Source organism: Lates calcarifer, unplaced genomic scaffold, assembly GCF_001640805.2.
Source record: "Lates calcarifer isolate ASB-BC8 unplaced genomic scaffold, TLL_Latcal_v3 _unitig_633_quiver_1308, whole genome shotgun sequence".
Taxonomy (NCBI): domain Eukaryota; kingdom Metazoa; phylum Chordata; class Actinopteri; family Centropomidae; genus Lates; species Lates calcarifer.
Window position 1 is genome coordinate 13,548 of NW_026117862.1, and position 16,636 is coordinate 30,183.

At 36.7% G+C, this 16,636-nt stretch overlaps 2 protein-coding genes across 9 annotated transcripts; both read left to right on the forward strand.

Moving 5' to 3' along the window:
• Nucleotides 1-667: 667 nt before the first annotated feature.
• LOC108879346 (uncharacterized) lies at nt 668-11,412 on the forward strand. 8 transcript variants are annotated; one of them, XM_051069144.1, is made up of 14 exons: nt 669-732; nt 868-997; nt 1,404-1,551; nt 1,830-1,933; nt 2,034-2,179; nt 2,904-3,022; nt 4,779-4,900; nt 5,041-5,138; nt 6,224-6,360; nt 6,844-6,968; nt 7,069-7,214; nt 8,733-8,835; nt 9,400-9,536; nt 10,427-11,412. In XM_051069144.1, the coding sequence occupies exons 5-14, from the start codon at nt 2,097-2,099 to the stop codon at nt 10,551-10,553; spliced, it is 1,197 nt and encodes a 398-aa protein (XP_050925101.1). In that variant the 5' UTR covers nt 669-732; nt 868-997; nt 1,404-1,551; nt 1,830-1,933; nt 2,034-2,096; the 3' UTR covers nt 10,554-11,412. The 8 variants fall into 8 exon arrangements, 7 of the variants coding, with proteins under 7 accessions (XP_050925100.1, XP_050925104.1, XP_050925101.1 ...); XM_051069145.1 differs by having other exon boundaries at nt 1,462-1,551; XR_007812635.1 differs by lacking the exon at nt 1,830-1,933 and having other exon boundaries at nt 668-732; nt 8,733-8,834; nt 9,393-9,536; nt 10,427-10,439.
• Nucleotides 11,413-12,186: 774 nt separating this feature from the next.
• Nucleotides 12,187-15,507, forward strand: LOC108879342 (nuclear migration protein nudC-like). Its single transcript, XM_018670578.2, is given in 9 exon segments — nt 12,187-12,397; nt 13,065-13,142; nt 13,257-13,466; nt 13,558-13,638; nt 13,723-13,836; nt 14,718-14,927; nt 15,067-15,135; nt 15,260-15,299; nt 15,302-15,507. Coding segments are annotated over 9 exon segments (1,056 nt in total). The 5' UTR covers nt 12,187-12,322; the 3' UTR covers nt 15,481-15,507.
• Nucleotides 15,508-16,636: the final 1,129 nt, after the last annotated feature.

The following is a 16,636-nucleotide window of genomic DNA, read 5'->3' on the forward strand; positions in this document are numbered from 1 at the left end:
GAAGGGAAATACTGAAGCTGGAAGGGGTGAATGACATTTATCATGTTTACTTCAGTCATTAAGTCAGCCTGTACCAGTCAATCAAGGACTGACAGGGTTCAACGCTCAGGCTGCCAGCTGACCTGTGCCCCAGTTACACATTAGACCTGCACAAAAAGGACACAAGAATTTCTTAAATAGGTTATAGTTATTACAACCCAGACACTTGGTATGTAGGTCATTTAACTTGTTGACAAAGTCTGTCTCTATCAAGTTTATCTGACTGTAATGATGCATCTTTATCATATTAAAATACAGGCAAAACATAGTTTTGGAAAACATAGCATGACTATACAATTACAGACAAAAACTCAGGCAATGTATGAATTACTGTTCTTGTTTCATGAGTGCCTCACAGTCAGACCATGGGCAAAGAGCAGATAATGCCAGCAGTAATGCCTACAAAATTACTATATAAATATGCACCCACCCAACTGAACCAATTCTAAACAGTTGGGAAGTTTATAAAATAGGAAGTGACACAACAACAGTGTAATTAATGTTCCTTAATGTGTGCTAGTGAAGGCTGTAAGGAAAGTCTCTGTCCTCAAAGCACCTGTGTGAGGCTCAGCCTACTTTGTGTGGAAATTCAGTTTCGATTCCAACAAAGCAGCCACACCCCTAGTTTACAGTAATTGCTAGAAATAGAAACCAAAAGGCATTAGTGTCGCACTTCATTTTGAACACATCAAGGTAAGCTTTAGCAACTTAAACAATTGATTGAATACAATTAAACATCTAAAATAAATATAACTACAGATCCCTGGGTTCTTATATTATGGATTGTAATGAATTACATTTGGAGTATTTTGATGTTATTTTTTTTAGATGGATGCGATTTTCAACCTACTTGAGAAGCACAGACTGCAGAGTTATTACAACCAGTTTCTGCCGTTAGGTGTGAAAGATGAAAGAGATTTCCTCGATGGTGTTACAGATGAAGACTTAAACACCCTTGGTAAGACTATTACATACAACTGAAAGTGGTCCATGATATAGATTTAGTGGAATTGTATGACAAAATCTGTCAGTGCATTTCAGTCTCAGTTTAACAAGCCTTTGCTCAATTCCTCTCTGTACTTTCTCTGAAAACTCAAGTGGACTTTTGTGTATTTGACTTACCAAGGTCCAAGGAAGTGGGTGAACAATAATAGAATCAGTAGTCTAAAGCTACCGAGCACGCATTGAGTGCTAACTCTAACCAGCATCAGTTGATATTAACAAACTTTTAACACATTTTCTTGATATAACAATTTTTTTTCATCTTGTTTTTACACTGAATCTATGTATCTTGATTGTGACTTCAATAGAAGCACAACATTCTAACAGCAGATATTATTATTTTGAATTTTTTTTGTCTACAGGGTCTTTACAAGACACATTAAAAATGGAGATGTAATCTATGCTATATTTACACCAAAGGAGAACTTGAATGGAGCTCCTCCAAATTCACTGCCACAGGCAAATGAAACCTACGGGACAGATACAATTCGGTGCCATGTCATGCTCAAGGTGAGTTCACTGTACACTGACCAATCAATTTTTTTGCTCAACATAGCAGCATAGGAGTCTTCTAGATAAAATAATTCTTACTAAAAAATAAATAATATAAATAATAATAAAATACTATATCCCTCATGACCATCTGAGGCAGTTGTTATGGAAAAGACTCTAATCGGACATAGGAGTCAGAGCTTTGGCAAATTCAAAAAGCTTTATCATTGAAACCACCAAGGAAAAGGCATAGTTGCTGCATTCACTCTAACCCCATTTTATATTATATTATACAGAATAGTGAGCAGAAGGTTTGCAGTGGAGATGGCATGACTAGATTTGTGTTATGACATGAAGATTACTAATCTATTTTCACCTTAATTCAGAAACACTTTTTAAGGTAAAAACAGAACATCACACAACATTAAGTGTCTCAGACTTTGCTCACTTCTGTGCTGTACATCTTAGACTAAGTGAGGATATGGTTTTTTGTTTTTTAGGAACATGTGCGCATTCTTGTGGCAAATGGAAAAACCAAGCTGTATGATGCCCTAAAACATGGAATGCTTGAGCTGGAAAAAGTAAAGAGCAAGTTTCCAGACTGCAGACTTCGCATTCTGTGTCTCACAGATGGACATGATGTCGAGTAAAATTCCTTTGCTATGTTAGTTAGCTATTATACCACAATAACATGAGACAGTTAATCACATATCAGCTCCCCAAACTGATGTTTGATAATAAAGTTACCTGGTGGTAACTGCAGCACCTGGTGGTAAAACATTAAACACTGAAAACTGGATTTGAAATTTACTGTCATGCAAAAGAGGCTCTCTGAATCCAATCCAAACTCTCTGACGCAATAGACCAACAGACCCACAGACAAATTATTATAAAACATGTGAACCAAAACAGCAATAATAATGAAATAAACCTCAGCGACCTGGGGGTGGGGGTTACTGCAGTGCCTTAAGTATCCCTATGTCTTGCAGCTGGCTATGACTGATGTCTCAGTGGAGAATCTCAGTATCTTACATGCATGGTGCATCAATTAACAGTTAAAAAACACTGAACAATGACAGTGACAATGTTTTTGTCACATATTGCATCACAGGTTGCAGGGGGCACTCTAATTGTTAAACAAATACATGTTTCATTTGAAAATTTATTTTTGGAGGTGAAGTTGTGTGTAACTTGGAGAGCATGTGATGCTCTCTCCCATGCTTTAAAATGAGACAAATAATGATTTTGTTCACCGTGTTTTTCACCAGTTAATCTCGTGAAATGTTGCTCTTTAATATGAGGCATGCAAATGCAAAACACCTGTGTACTATGAAATGTTTCTATGAATATATTTCAATACTTGTGCATAGATCCACTAACAAGCCAGTGCCTGTAGCAGTCAATCTGATACAATCTAACATCATTTTGGATTCAATTCTTCTTGGAGAAGTGCAGAACAATTGTCTCCATGGAATCAGCATTGCAACAGGTACAGTAGAATTTCTATAAAAGCCAGTTTCTTTTCTTGAAAGTTGAGTTTTCTATTTTATTTTTTTTTTTCAACAAACCCCTGCAAGGATTTTATCTTGATGTGGATAAACATTATGATCCATATTTATAAAACTCCATACCAAACCATGCTATTATAATGATAAAGTAAGGCCCTCAGAAAGTTGACCCAAATGCAGACTGAGGAGCCTATGATAAATGAAGGCAGTCCAGTTCTCATTCAGGTCTAAAACACATTTACAGTCACAAACTGGGTAATCATGAAGAAATGGGGTTACAAGTGAGACACTGAGTTAAAATCAGACAGGATGTAAACCAACAGAAGAGAAAATTGTAATAATGAGTACAAATTATCGCTGTCCAGTAAAAACCATGGATCTTCCTAATTTGCTGATCAAGAAATTTTCACATAAACTACGCGTTCCTAGAGATACAGGGAAAATGTAGTATGTAGCAAATGTAGGATGGTAATAGATCGGTCTTCAGGCTCTTGGGAACTAAAAGAACTAGAACTTGAAATAAAATAATGGATACAAGTGTTAAGTCTGAGTTAAAATTTTATTAGGTTTGCATCAGTACTGAAAGAACTGGGTGACAGATATAGCCTTTTAAGACGTAGATTACAATCGGTCAAAAGAATTTGGACACTTGGTTACCAGTGCAGCTGTGTTTTATTTCAATGTTGGTTCAGTCATAAAATATATCACATGAGGCCCAGAGATGATGGAGAGATGACGGCTGCCATTTAGATTGAGGTGGAGTTGTCAGTCAATGTGAGGAGTAATAGGGTGACCAGAAAAAGCAAAAAACCATCAGAGATATCAAAGCTGATTTGCTAAAATCAACAGTTGGGATCATTCTAGAACAGCAGCTGAACACTGGAAAAATAGAAAACGGGAAATGACCTGGTAGACAGGAGGTGTCTTGTGGACACCTGGAAAATCATTTGCCTAGTGAAGAAAAAACCCTGTGTCGAGCAAATCAGTAATTCTTGGTTTTCAGTTTTAGCCAAATACATCAAAATTCATTGGATAACCATGCCTTCCATGTTTCTATACATTGCAACAGCAAAAATATTTACTGGGAGAGAAAATTGCTAGCTGTGTTATGTTCAGTGGCAACATATTCTATGAATGAATGAAGCACAACATTTATTAATAGCAGCGGAGTCACCAGGAGGAGAGTGGGAAGGATGACAGCTATACAAGGTGATCGACTGTCGCATCAGAAACCATGTTTTGCATGCAGAATCCTGTCTGTGGCTTGGTTTAGGTTTGCATTGGATGACATAACATCATTCAGCAAGAAAATTATCCTTAATTATGATGATTTTGTTTGGCTTCATGTCCAACACCATTCTTTCTATACTGACGTAAACCTACTCAAATTAAACCTGCAACTTGGCACTTATATTATTTTATTTCATTTATTTGAATGTGCTGAGGCAGAGAGTCTGAAGAATATAAAAGAATGTGTTACTCAAATACATACTGTCTGGACTATAAGCATAGAAGATATGAGAAGGCAACACTCTGAAAGTGATGATTAAAAGTAGAGGAGCAAGAGTGATCAATGACAAAGAGAAAAAGATTTCCACAGAAAAATGAAACTACATTTATCTAGATAACTATAATTAATTCTGATCAGATCCTAGAGCTCGTCATGAACGTAATAAAACAAATAACATGGACAGTTTGCAGATTATCTTCTCTTTTCAATATTAATTTTACTTTTAGGCGGTTGCTGTTTCAAACCAAAGACAAGCAAAGACGGTCTCAAGCTTTTTGAGATCGAGACTGTTCTTTCTTTGGCAATAAGGAAACCCAAGAAGAAAGCTGACCCATCATCTATCACTGAAGTTAGTACACTGATTATTGTCCAGATTCAGTTTGAAGTGCTATAAAAATTAGATTACATCACAGTAATCCATTTACAACTATTGTCAGCTTTACATATTACGGTGATGTGCTGGTTTATGTCCATTTGTTATTTTTCCAGAGGCTTTTAACAGGGTTCTTTGCTACTCATGGGTACGATGAATTTCCAGAGGCCATCTTACCAAGCCAGATGAACAGTAAAGTGACAGTGACAGAGAAGTAAGTGACAGAATAAACTTCTTTCATAGTTAGTTGGAATATGCTTCATCTGCTGAGTTACTTTGTTGGATGGTTATGCTTTCATCTGAATTGTCAAGCACAGAGGTTGTAAGAACAAAGGTCAAACAGAGATCCCTTGTGTAATATATATTCAGGAACACCTGTACACCTGCTTTTTAATGTGGTTTTCCAATCAGCTAATCATGTGGCAGCAGTGCAATGCATAAAATACATACAGGCCTGTGGATGGAAACAATGAGAGACCAGAGGAGAATGGTTAGACTGGTTAGAGCTCACAGAAAGGCAACAGTAACTCAGATAACCATTTTTACAACTGTGGAGTGCAGAAAAGCAGAATGAACAACATATTGAACCTTGATGCAGATGGCCAGAGCCCATGTCAAGTTCCACTCCTGTCAAAATCTGAGGCTACAGTGGAAACAGGATCACCAAAACGGGACAGTTGAAGACAGGAAGAATGTAGCCTGATCTTATGAATCTTAGTTTCTGAGGCAGCAAACAGTGTCAGAATTTGATGTCAGCAGCATGAATGCATGGATCCAACCTGCCTTGTGTCAACAGTGTCAACAGGCTGGTAATGATGGTTTAATAGCGTGGGAAATGTTTTCTTGGCACCCTTAATACAAATCGTATGGTTCATTGATCAATGTGCCACAGTGCCACAGCCTGAATATTATTGCTGATCATCCCTTCATGGCCACAATTTACCATCATCTAATGACTACTTCCAGAATGATAATGCCCCATGTCACAAAGAAAAAGTTATCTTAGCCTGTGTCCAAATATCATGCTACACTACTAATCACACCTCTTGCTGTGCAGTCCTGATATTCTATTAGTATGTTAGTCCAGTGGAGTGACTTGCCAGTGTACTCAGCATTAGTATGGATTGCTTTTAAAAAGTGCTCAGTGAGTACATGTCTCTCCTAGAGAGAAAATTGTAATACCTAGCCTACCTACCTAGTTTCTCTTGCTACAAGTAAAGGTACATCACGCTTAGCAGTCTATAATGTAAACTGTTAGAAGATTTGTGTTAATTCTAAAGCCCTAATCTGTCAAACTAGTGCTCTGAAAAAGAAGATCATGGAGGCCAAAGATGGACGTTTCATGGAGAAGGACAGACGTATCCTGGAGGAGCTGAAGAGCCTGCACTGTAACCCACATCCTTACTTTACTATCTTTCCATCTGAGTCCGACTTCAGTAAGTACATTGTTTTCCGGGAAAATAGTTTTATCCAAATATGACTTTGCTAACTTAGAATTTGATTGTAGTTTTATATTAACTGTTTATATTTAATATTTTTGTATGACTTGGCATGGCTAGTCTTCACGTACTGAAACACATACTCTATAGACAGGTCTTTCTTTTACAAATACTCAAAATTGTATGCAGCCCAAGTGCAGACATACAGACAACACATATAGTATACTGTAATAATATCTGTAGATATTTTCATATAAATAATAACAATGACAATAATAATATTAATAATAATCATCATCATCATCATTTTTTCACTAAGTTCAAGGTGCAAACAATCTTCTTAAATATTATATAAAAATATTATAGAAATATATAAACTTCTCAAATATGTAAACACTCATTTTCTTTGAAACAATATTTGATGAAGAGTAAACCTAAGGCTGCACAAGTCAAGTGAAGTATCTTATGTTAAACTTTCAGCATTCTGGAAGATTCTCATGGAGGGTCCTCCTGACACACCATATGAGAAAGGAGTCTTCGAGTTGTTTTGCCAGTTTGGTTCTGACTACCCAGTGAAGCCTCCTACTGTTCGCTTTGTCACACGAGTATCCTGTCAAGTAATATAAATATATATAAAGCTATAATATAAACAGTAATTGTAATAATGCATGCACTTTAATTGTACTTTTCTTAACATGAAAAAAGATATACCACTGCAATATAAACAGTGTGGAGAGGATCTGCCACAACATTTTTGACCGGAGCTACAATGCCCAAATCACCATGAGAGATATTCTTGATGCTGTGTATGGACTGCTGATTGTCCCTGAGCCTCGAGATCCACTGGACAGGTACAATTGCAGCTTCTTAATACCCATGGTACCCTGAAGCATCAATGACTTTAGTTATTCAGGCAGATTAGATTTCATTCTAAGACTGTATGGGCATAAACAGATCATACTTGATACATTAAACATTGGCAGGGACTGCTGCGTCACAGTTTTGACATACATCAGATGGATATGCTTTTATTGCTGAACAATCAATATTTTTCTAATAGATAATCAGATCATGAGGCACAATGCCAAGACAATGTATGACAAAATCTCACATTTGCACTAACCCACATCACCTCACTGGGCGTGTTGAGCCAGATTTTGGTGTAATATGATCATTCTGCCTTCTCTTTCATTATTATCAAAACAGCCTCTAGATAAGACACTCAGACATTCCTTATAATATGTAATATGAAGAAAATGTCATAAATGCACTGCTGAATAGTTACAACAGAACATACAGTATGTCACTGTATAGTATGACAAATTAAGCTGGATAAAGTCACAAGGTATAGAGAAATTATATTACTAATGACAGAGAAATCAAAAAGGCAGAATAAATTACTGTTATATAATATTTCAGAACATTGTAGAAACCTTAGAAATGACATAAAAATGTACAATGAAGTACGGTTACGACAGTTCAGGGGCTTTATTTTAAACCAAAAAACAACAAAAACTTGCAGCAACTCAGGCACAAGTATGACTCCAAGAAACACAAGATAACTACAAAGTCAAAGCTGAAGAAAATCCAAAGAAGACACACAGGGATCCACACTGAATGGCTAGGCGCAGGGATGAAACACACGACAGATCACAGTACAGAAAACACAATACAAGAGGGGAGAGACAGGACTGTATATTTACACAGGGGATAAAGACACAGGTGGGACTGAAAAAAGGAGGGAAACGAGACAAAGACCAAAAGTAAAAACACCATAGACAATACAGGACAGTTAATTATAAAATGAAACAGGAAGTAAAAGACAAGGAACACAGGGGAAAGGCATACCAAAAATAAAACCAAGAAATGAACAACCAGCAGAGAAAAGCCATTTCTAATTAAAAACCAAGAACTAAAAATCATATCAGGGATAGGTCATCTCATTAAGCTTATGTAGTGAGTGCCTCTCCTTATCTTTCTTTCTGCAGTTGTAGGTAAATAATTGTTTGTCAGTGATGTTCTGAAATATTATACATTTCAAATAAAATTTTATTGAAGATATTTTCAGGGTCTTATCCATTTATTTGTCCAAGCACTTAAATTTTATGCATGATGTTTGGTGCCCTGGCATTGCCAGATTTTGAATGCAAAATAAAAGTAATCTGCATTTTTCAGGTTGACCTGCATGTAGAATCTAAATTTCATAAACATAGTCATACATAGAAATGTACAAACAAATATGTGAAATGTGAAAACAACATATTCATTTGTTGTTATGTTAATGAAGCATTTGAGTAAAATATGTTGGTAATGCTCTATTTATTTATGTATTCATTTATTCATTCATTTGTTATTCATATTTTTGGAAGCATCCTGGCTGAGGAATTCCTGACCAGCCATGAGATATATGAACAAGAGGCCAAAAAACATACTGAAGAAACTGCTGGGCAATCACTGGATGATATGGAAAAGGTAAGTGAATGATAGTGTTTTGAAAAGTTCTATAGGATAAAGGAGGAACTTGTCAATAAATAACACAAACACCTGTCAGTAGGGTTGGAGTTTAACAGCATTATATTGAATATGAATCCAATCCGTTCATCAAATCCTTTTGAACCCCATGTTGAATGAAGCAAAGTTTGTACTATAGCTTTCTATACTTGTTGTCAATTGAGATATTAAAAGGCTAAAATTCAAAGATTCAATTTAGATCTTGAGTTTTATTATGAATGTCCACTATGTCATAATCATGACATCCTGGGTTAATACCATGCGATACTGAATTGTGATTATAAGATAATAAGTTGTAATTATGAGTTACTCATAATTATGAGATGAAGAGTTTGGATGTTCACAAAGAGTGAGCTCTATTTATTTATATATCTATTTATTTATGTTTTCCATTTTATGCTTTTATCAGATACTGCCAATAGACAGATGATAGGAAACAAGGGACAGAGATATATATGCATCTAATTGATCACATTTACAGAATAATGACATGTTAATACTTACTCTCTTCTTCTGACGTGAAAGAAATTGGTGGATCCTGTGAATCACTTCATACCCCAGCATCTCATCTGCCCACTCACCAGGAAGTTATTTGTGGATCCTGTGAAAACAAAACATGGAACAGTGTACGAACGAAAGGCCATTGAAAAACACCTGAAAAGGTAAGTGTACATATATTCCTAATAAAGTTCCCAGTGAATGTGTATACTCTGCACTGCATTTAAACTGTAAATGCAATAGGATTTGTATGTCCAAATAGAGAGTATGGTAGTAGAATGTAAGAGTTAATTGCAGTAGCTGTAGGAGAATCCCTCAGCCACTCTTTCCAGCAGCTTGTTGCTTCCTGTCAGGTAGGCTAACTCCTCTCATGGGATTTATTCTACTACTGTGTCTCCTCAGAGATAATCAGACTCATCACAATACTGATTCAGTCAACCACAGGTCAATGTGTCAGTATTATGAGTCCACCCTTTCATTAAAGGCCCTTTTAAAAGTATATGTCAGGCCTGAAGTTCTTGAAAACAAGGGTTTAGCTCCCTCACTACATGGGGTGCTCCTGCCAAACCTTAAAGGTACACTGTCCCTGTCTGTGACATGTCCGTAGGCCTGTCTCTAGCTCCTTTCACACAGAGATCACACAATATTTGCATTAAGAATTCAGAGCTGTTACTTATAACAGAGTAGCCTCCGTCTGTCCCTTGTCCCTACCTTTTTTATTGAGTGGTGAGGCGGAAAAACAGCAATATTCCTGCCTTGAAAAGGCTGTATGAAAGGGGCCAGTGTCAGACACACAACAGTCTCCTATTCACATCATACTCTGCATTACACAATTCACAACATAACCTTGTCTACAATGCACTTGGGATCCCCAGAAGTTTTCATTTTGAGATAAACAGAGTAATCTGATATGGTGTTGAGAAAACTTGAATTTAAGACATCATGATTCTAGTAGTGACTCTAAAACCTCATCATCTAAAAAAAGAAAATCAGCAAGGGTCAAAATATGCTCTTGTCCTCTTGTATTTTGATTGACTGAAACTATCTTTTACAGATGGAGACATGATCCATCAGCTGGCCTAGGGACCTTGCTCAGAAGAACTGATCTCAAGTTAGACCATGAAATGAAAAGAATGGTGACAGAGTACCGTTCCAGTCAAATTCAGGAAACCAGTTTGTAACAAAAAGCTGGAGCTACAACTGTGCCACATACAACTGTGCCACATACAACAGTTCCACATACAGTAAATACAGTATGTCAGTGTGAATAATGGAAATAATGGGGGAAAAATCAGCTATTGAACTGAGTAGAAGCTCATGTTCTTCATTTATCACATTATGAAATAGAGAGATTTTAGTGTAATCCTTTCCTTATTTTACAAATACTTAATTATTGTACTTTGAGTTTATATATAAAAATGATATACTTGTGACAAACTTGTTTCACCTGAATGACTTACACCAATTTGACATATTTTCTAAACTAGTAGGCATTGTAGCTGAACTATTTATATAAGATTTTATTCAACACTGCCATTTATTGACAATGTTTAGTTCAGCATCTTCCACACAATAAACTGTAATCAAAGAACTGTTCTGTATCACCATTCATTTACTAGTAGTTTTAGAAATGATTTATTCTTTCATCTGATCATTTAACCACTTGTATTATGTTTAAAATTTTTAACTGATGTGCTGATACATGATCCATTTTTGTCAGTAATAGCACCATCATGTTTCATATGTCATCTTGTTAAATATTTAATCGGTCATGGTGGGGGGAGAATATGGGACTTGAGGTCAACAGAGCTCAGGTAGACTAAAACACTTTATTACTTGCTCATGTTGATGCTCAGATGAGAATTGAATTTCCTAGTAATATGGTCATGCAATACACAGCCTAAAAATATTCACTTCCACGATATCACATTACTTACTTTACCAGCTATTAGTGAACATCTTTACATCTTTATTTTATTATTTGTCATTCCATTTATGTTTTGTCAGTGGGCAACAGTTAATAAATCTACTTTATTTGGACCTAGCTGTTGTTTGTGTATTTCTTTTGGAATAGAGAACAAGGATCTCTTGAATCTGAAGTCACAGTTTTAGGTATTAAGACTGATTTAATTTACTGTTATTAATATTAATCATTCTTATCATCTTCCTCTTATAATTATTTCCATTTAATTATAATCAAAGGTGTAAAAAGTATAGTATGTTATCAACAAACGGGGAAATGTTTTATTCTATACTGTTGCATGTCTATACACTGGGTTGAATATTGCAAAAGATTCTCTAGTACACTGAAGAATAAGAGAGGACTGTGTTCCAAATAATGTGTGTATACGAGGTATGGCTATTAAATAACGAGCAGTGTGGGCTGGCGCACAGAAGTTTTGGGACAACTTTGGCACACATTTTTGTCATGTTCAAAGTTTCATGCAAACTTGCCGAATTGTCTCTTATGACCACTTGTGCTATCATTCTTATACTGAGTCGTCGATCATCAAACGATTTGTTCCATTTGTTGAATGTTTTCAAAATTTTTTGATGTGCATGGGAGCCCAGAACGTTCATCGTCTTGGACATCCTCTCTGCCCCGATTTTAAAAATATTATTATATACAATAATATATTGCATATAATTATATTTTATATTTATCATCATTAGTGGTAGTAGCAGTATTATTAATTGCAGTGCACTTATCTAGAAAATTCCCATTCTTAGTGGGCGCCTCAGTCACTCCCTGAACCAATATTCTCACTTAATTGGGTATCTAAGCTGTCATTTAGAACCTATTGCTCCAATTGGCCGAAACAAGAGAAGGCAGGGCTTGTTTCCAGGAAGTGTGTGGCGTGACTACGGCCCTCACATTGTCGCTAACTCAACTTTTGCTTTGTCATTCGCACAGCTAACATTTTATTAAACCTTTTCTTATTCTACAAACATGGGTGACGATGAAGAAAAGTATGACGGGATGTTGCTTGTTATGGCGCAACAACACGAAGGAGGCGTACAAGAGGTAATTTACTCTGTCGCTAACGTGCTAAAGCTACTATTGAAGCTAATGTAGTTAGCCTGTAAGCTACTCGGCACACCTCACCTGTCAGCATCCAAATAACGACAAAGCGAATGTTTTCCGCTGTTTCACGTGTTTCAGCTAATGTTGTTATCATTCTCAAGGCTCTCTCTAGCTGAACAGACCATAACCTCACGTCTATAATCAGCGGGCTGATGTGGTGAATTCAGTTCACGTGTGAATATCAAGGCAGCACAGTGTATTTCAGTACAATCTTTCTTTTACTTGTTCTTAAACTCATTTTCTAGATGGTCTGTTTTTCTGGAAAGGGTGTTATGGATTTCTTTCTACAACAAGTATTTTATACAGCACTAAGTTACTGGGTCTTAGCTAAGGGGTGTCAAATGAAGTTTCCAGAACAATCATCATTTCCTCTATTAACATAACCAATACTTGGGCAATAATAAAGGAAATGTTTTTTGCTTGACAAGTCGAGGGTCAGTGGAAGGATGGAGATAATCTAGCTCAGTAGTTTGAAGTAGCACATTTTATCCGAGGCTTTAAAAAAAGATTGAACAGTAAATAGCTTAGAACTCATAATGTAACATTTAATTGAATATAGTTTTATGTAAATTAACCAATTTGTGATGGTCTGTTTTTCTCTCAACAGTTAGTAAACACATTTTTTAGCTTCCTCCGCCGCAAAACTGATTTCTTCACTGGTGGCGACACAGGTGCTGCAGAGAAGGTGAGTGATGTTACTGTAAATGCAGCCTCTGTGACATTTGAGGTTATGCTGTACAATTAAGTAACAGAGGCACATCTTGATATGAACTCATTTATTGCCATCTCTTTTTTTCAGTTAGTGAAGGATGCTTTTGCCCACCACAGTAACCTGGCACTGAAAGACCGTAAAGAAAAGCAGATGAAACAGGAGAAGCAAAAGAAAGAGAAAGCCGAAAGAGCTGCCAAGCTAGCAGAGGAAGAGAAGAAAAAGAAAAATGATGATGGTCCCAGAATTCAGGAACTGACTGATGAAGAAGCAGAGAAACTTCAGTCCGAGCTTGACAAGGTGAAATATAGGCCCTGATGCTGTCACATGAATAACTGCAGTTGTTCTATTAGTACTTTGTTAAAATTTGTTTGTGTGATTTGTGTTTTAGAAAAAGAAAGAAGAGGAGAAAAAAGAGAACAAAACAACAAATGTAGAAAAGTCATCTGACACAACAGAAAAAGAGAAGGGGGTGAGTGAAATGTGGGTTAAACGATTTGGTGTGGATGTGCAGTAAAATGTGGTCCTGCTGACTTACTTGTCTTCTTGTCCACAGTCTGACTCAGAAGGAGAGGAAGATGAGAAGGACAAAGATAAACTGAAGCCTAACACAGGAAACGGAGCTGATCTGCCCAACTACAAGTGGACACAGACCCTGTCTGAAGTTGATGTGAGTTCAGGATAATGCTTTCACTTATCAACTTTAACTTTCTGTGGAATCCTACTGTATTACAAGCTTGTGTTTACTAAGCCTTGTTATGAATGGATTGCATGGTCTAATGTATATGGAATCCAGTCTCTATATTTTACACTGCACGAACACTGAGCAGCACTGAGGAAATGTTGCTCCATGCCTCATTATCTGAGGGTAGGGTGTGTCTGTGAAGTATCTGTGAAACAGTTCACTCTTACGGGTAACACACTAGCAGCATACAATGTGTGACAAAACACCTTGATCCATTCTGTTGTGCCCACTAGGCTCTATCCCTTAAATTAAACTTTTATGGTGTTTTATATTTTTGGGGGCTTTTTTAATGTTTTTTTTTTTATTATTATAATTTCAAGGCCAAATTCAGTACAGCCACCATATTGATAATTTTACTCTGTTATGTTTGCAGCTGTCAAACAATATCACACTTGATACAATAATAATTTTTTGTAATTTACTACCACAACCTTTGTAATCCTCCTGTGAAATAGTCTTTGCATAGCTTGAATGGTTTCCCATTACAAGTGGTTTTATTTTACATGGGTTGCCACCACACACTGATTTCTGTAGATCTATAGATACTTTTCTAATCATCCAATCATTAAGTAACACATATATAGATTTTTTTATTAAATCATTCTTTAAGCTACTTTTAGTGATACATAAATGAACCAAATTAAAAAGAGAATAGTTGTCATCTGTCAGCTTGCTGTAAGTGTGCTGACGTTGATAAAGTTGTTAGCCAGTGACACCAGTAATCCCACCCTCTGTGTCTCCTCTTGCATGTTCTGATACCTGTGAGTTAAACAGAATCTAATACCATTTTAAACACCCTCTTACAGCTGGCAGTGCCTTTTGATGTGAAGTTCCGCATTAAGGGGAGAGATGTGGTAGTGGACATCCAGCGACGCTCCATCAAGGTCGGCCTGAAAGGACACCCTGCTGTTATTGAAGGCCAGCTCTACAACGAGGTGAAGGTAGAGGAAAGCTCCTGGCTCATCGACGATGGCAAGGTGGTCACAGTGCACCTGGAGAAGGTAAGAAAAGAGTTAGTGTGGATCTTTGTAGACAGATTCCAGCCTATAATGTGTGTCTCCTCAGCAGTAATGAAGTGAATTAAAGCATTCTGAGTTGTTGAGATTAATAATAACCAGTAAGTTTGATTCTTTATCTTCAGATTAATAAATGGAGTGGTGGAGCAAGATCGTTACCACAGATCCAGAAATCAACACCAAGAAAATCTGTCCAGAGAACTCAAAGGTAAAGGATGCCGAGCTCAGGCCTCTTGCAGTAACTGTTTTATTAAAATTGAGAAAAGGATTACTGACAAACACTCCTTCATCTTCCTGCCTTATCCCACCTGTGTGTATTTCCCGCTGAGCAGCTGTCAGATCTGGACGGAGAGACGCGTGGTATGGTAGAGAAGAGATGTATGACCAAAGGCAGAAATCGATGGGTCTGCCTACATCTGAAGAGCAGAAGAAACAAGACATTCTTAAAAAGTATGTTTTCACTGTTACATCGCAGCCGAATAATACACCTGCTCAGTTTACCTCAGGTTTTATAAACATGAAACTGTACAAATCTTTTTATTTTGTCAGCTGACAGTTGGTGTTTTATTAGGTAACTCTTCAAAGCAGAACAGTGTTCAGAGTCAGTTTAACAGAAGCTTATTGTGTAAGAACAGTGAATTTGAAAGATGTCTGTGTAGTTTTGCCCTCCAGTGTTACTTCCTCTGCTCAAAGCCAGGCTTACATGTAACTGTAGGCAGTAAAAGATAGTGTGGAGTGTGTACCAGCTTCTGCCATGCACAGACAGTGACCTGGTTTAAGGAGACACATGGTACATAGTTGTAATCTTTAACTCTGCACCATGAGTTACTGTCTCTGTCTGAGTAACAGTTAGCATTGTATTTTCATGGTTTTTAAATTTCCCTTCATGGTGGTGGAACATGCCACAGTGAACATGAAGCTTTTTCTTTCAACATGTTCTCTATAATTAATGTACAATAACTGATAGAAACTTTAGTCTTACACCACAGATCCTGGTATAAGAGTATTTTATGTAAAAAGTGGTCTGGTACACTTCAAAGGTATTATTGTGATTTACATTTCAGACCATTAACTTACAAATTAAGGATATGTTACTCTCAACCATATTTAATTCCCTGCTTTAATGTTTACATTGACTTCCTACCCTGCAGTCCTCTATTGGTTTCAATTCATTTCATCTTGAGTCTCTGGGATTTTCACAGTGTAAATGCTGAGTTATGTAATTCATCACAGTAAACAAGTTTAGTTTAACGGTGGTTATACAGTTATACCACAGAGCCTTTTAAAGTTACTCTTGTTGGTACATTTAAAGGGGAACTCGCATCAAAATATGTTTACAGCTCTTACCTGGAGTAATGAAAGAAAATGTGTAAAGCTTTTTGTGGCTCCAGAGGAGCGCTGATTAAGTCTGATAAGTGTCCTCAGGCAATGTCACTGAGTCTGAAAAGTCAGAAAACTTTTTTAATGATGAAATAAAAAAAATGGGGTGCAGTTAGAAACTACTACTAGCATGACACACCCCAGTCTCCAGTTTAACTGTTGTAGAGGGTCAGGTTGTATTGTATTTGGGTAATGTAGGAATCAGGTTTTGATGAGGAGTTCGATATCTCTTGTGTTGTTTAACTGTCCATTGTGAGTCACAGGATGGTATAGGAGTGTGATGTCTGATTAAAACGTCGCACTGATGAACAATGTAAATTTCTTTATTT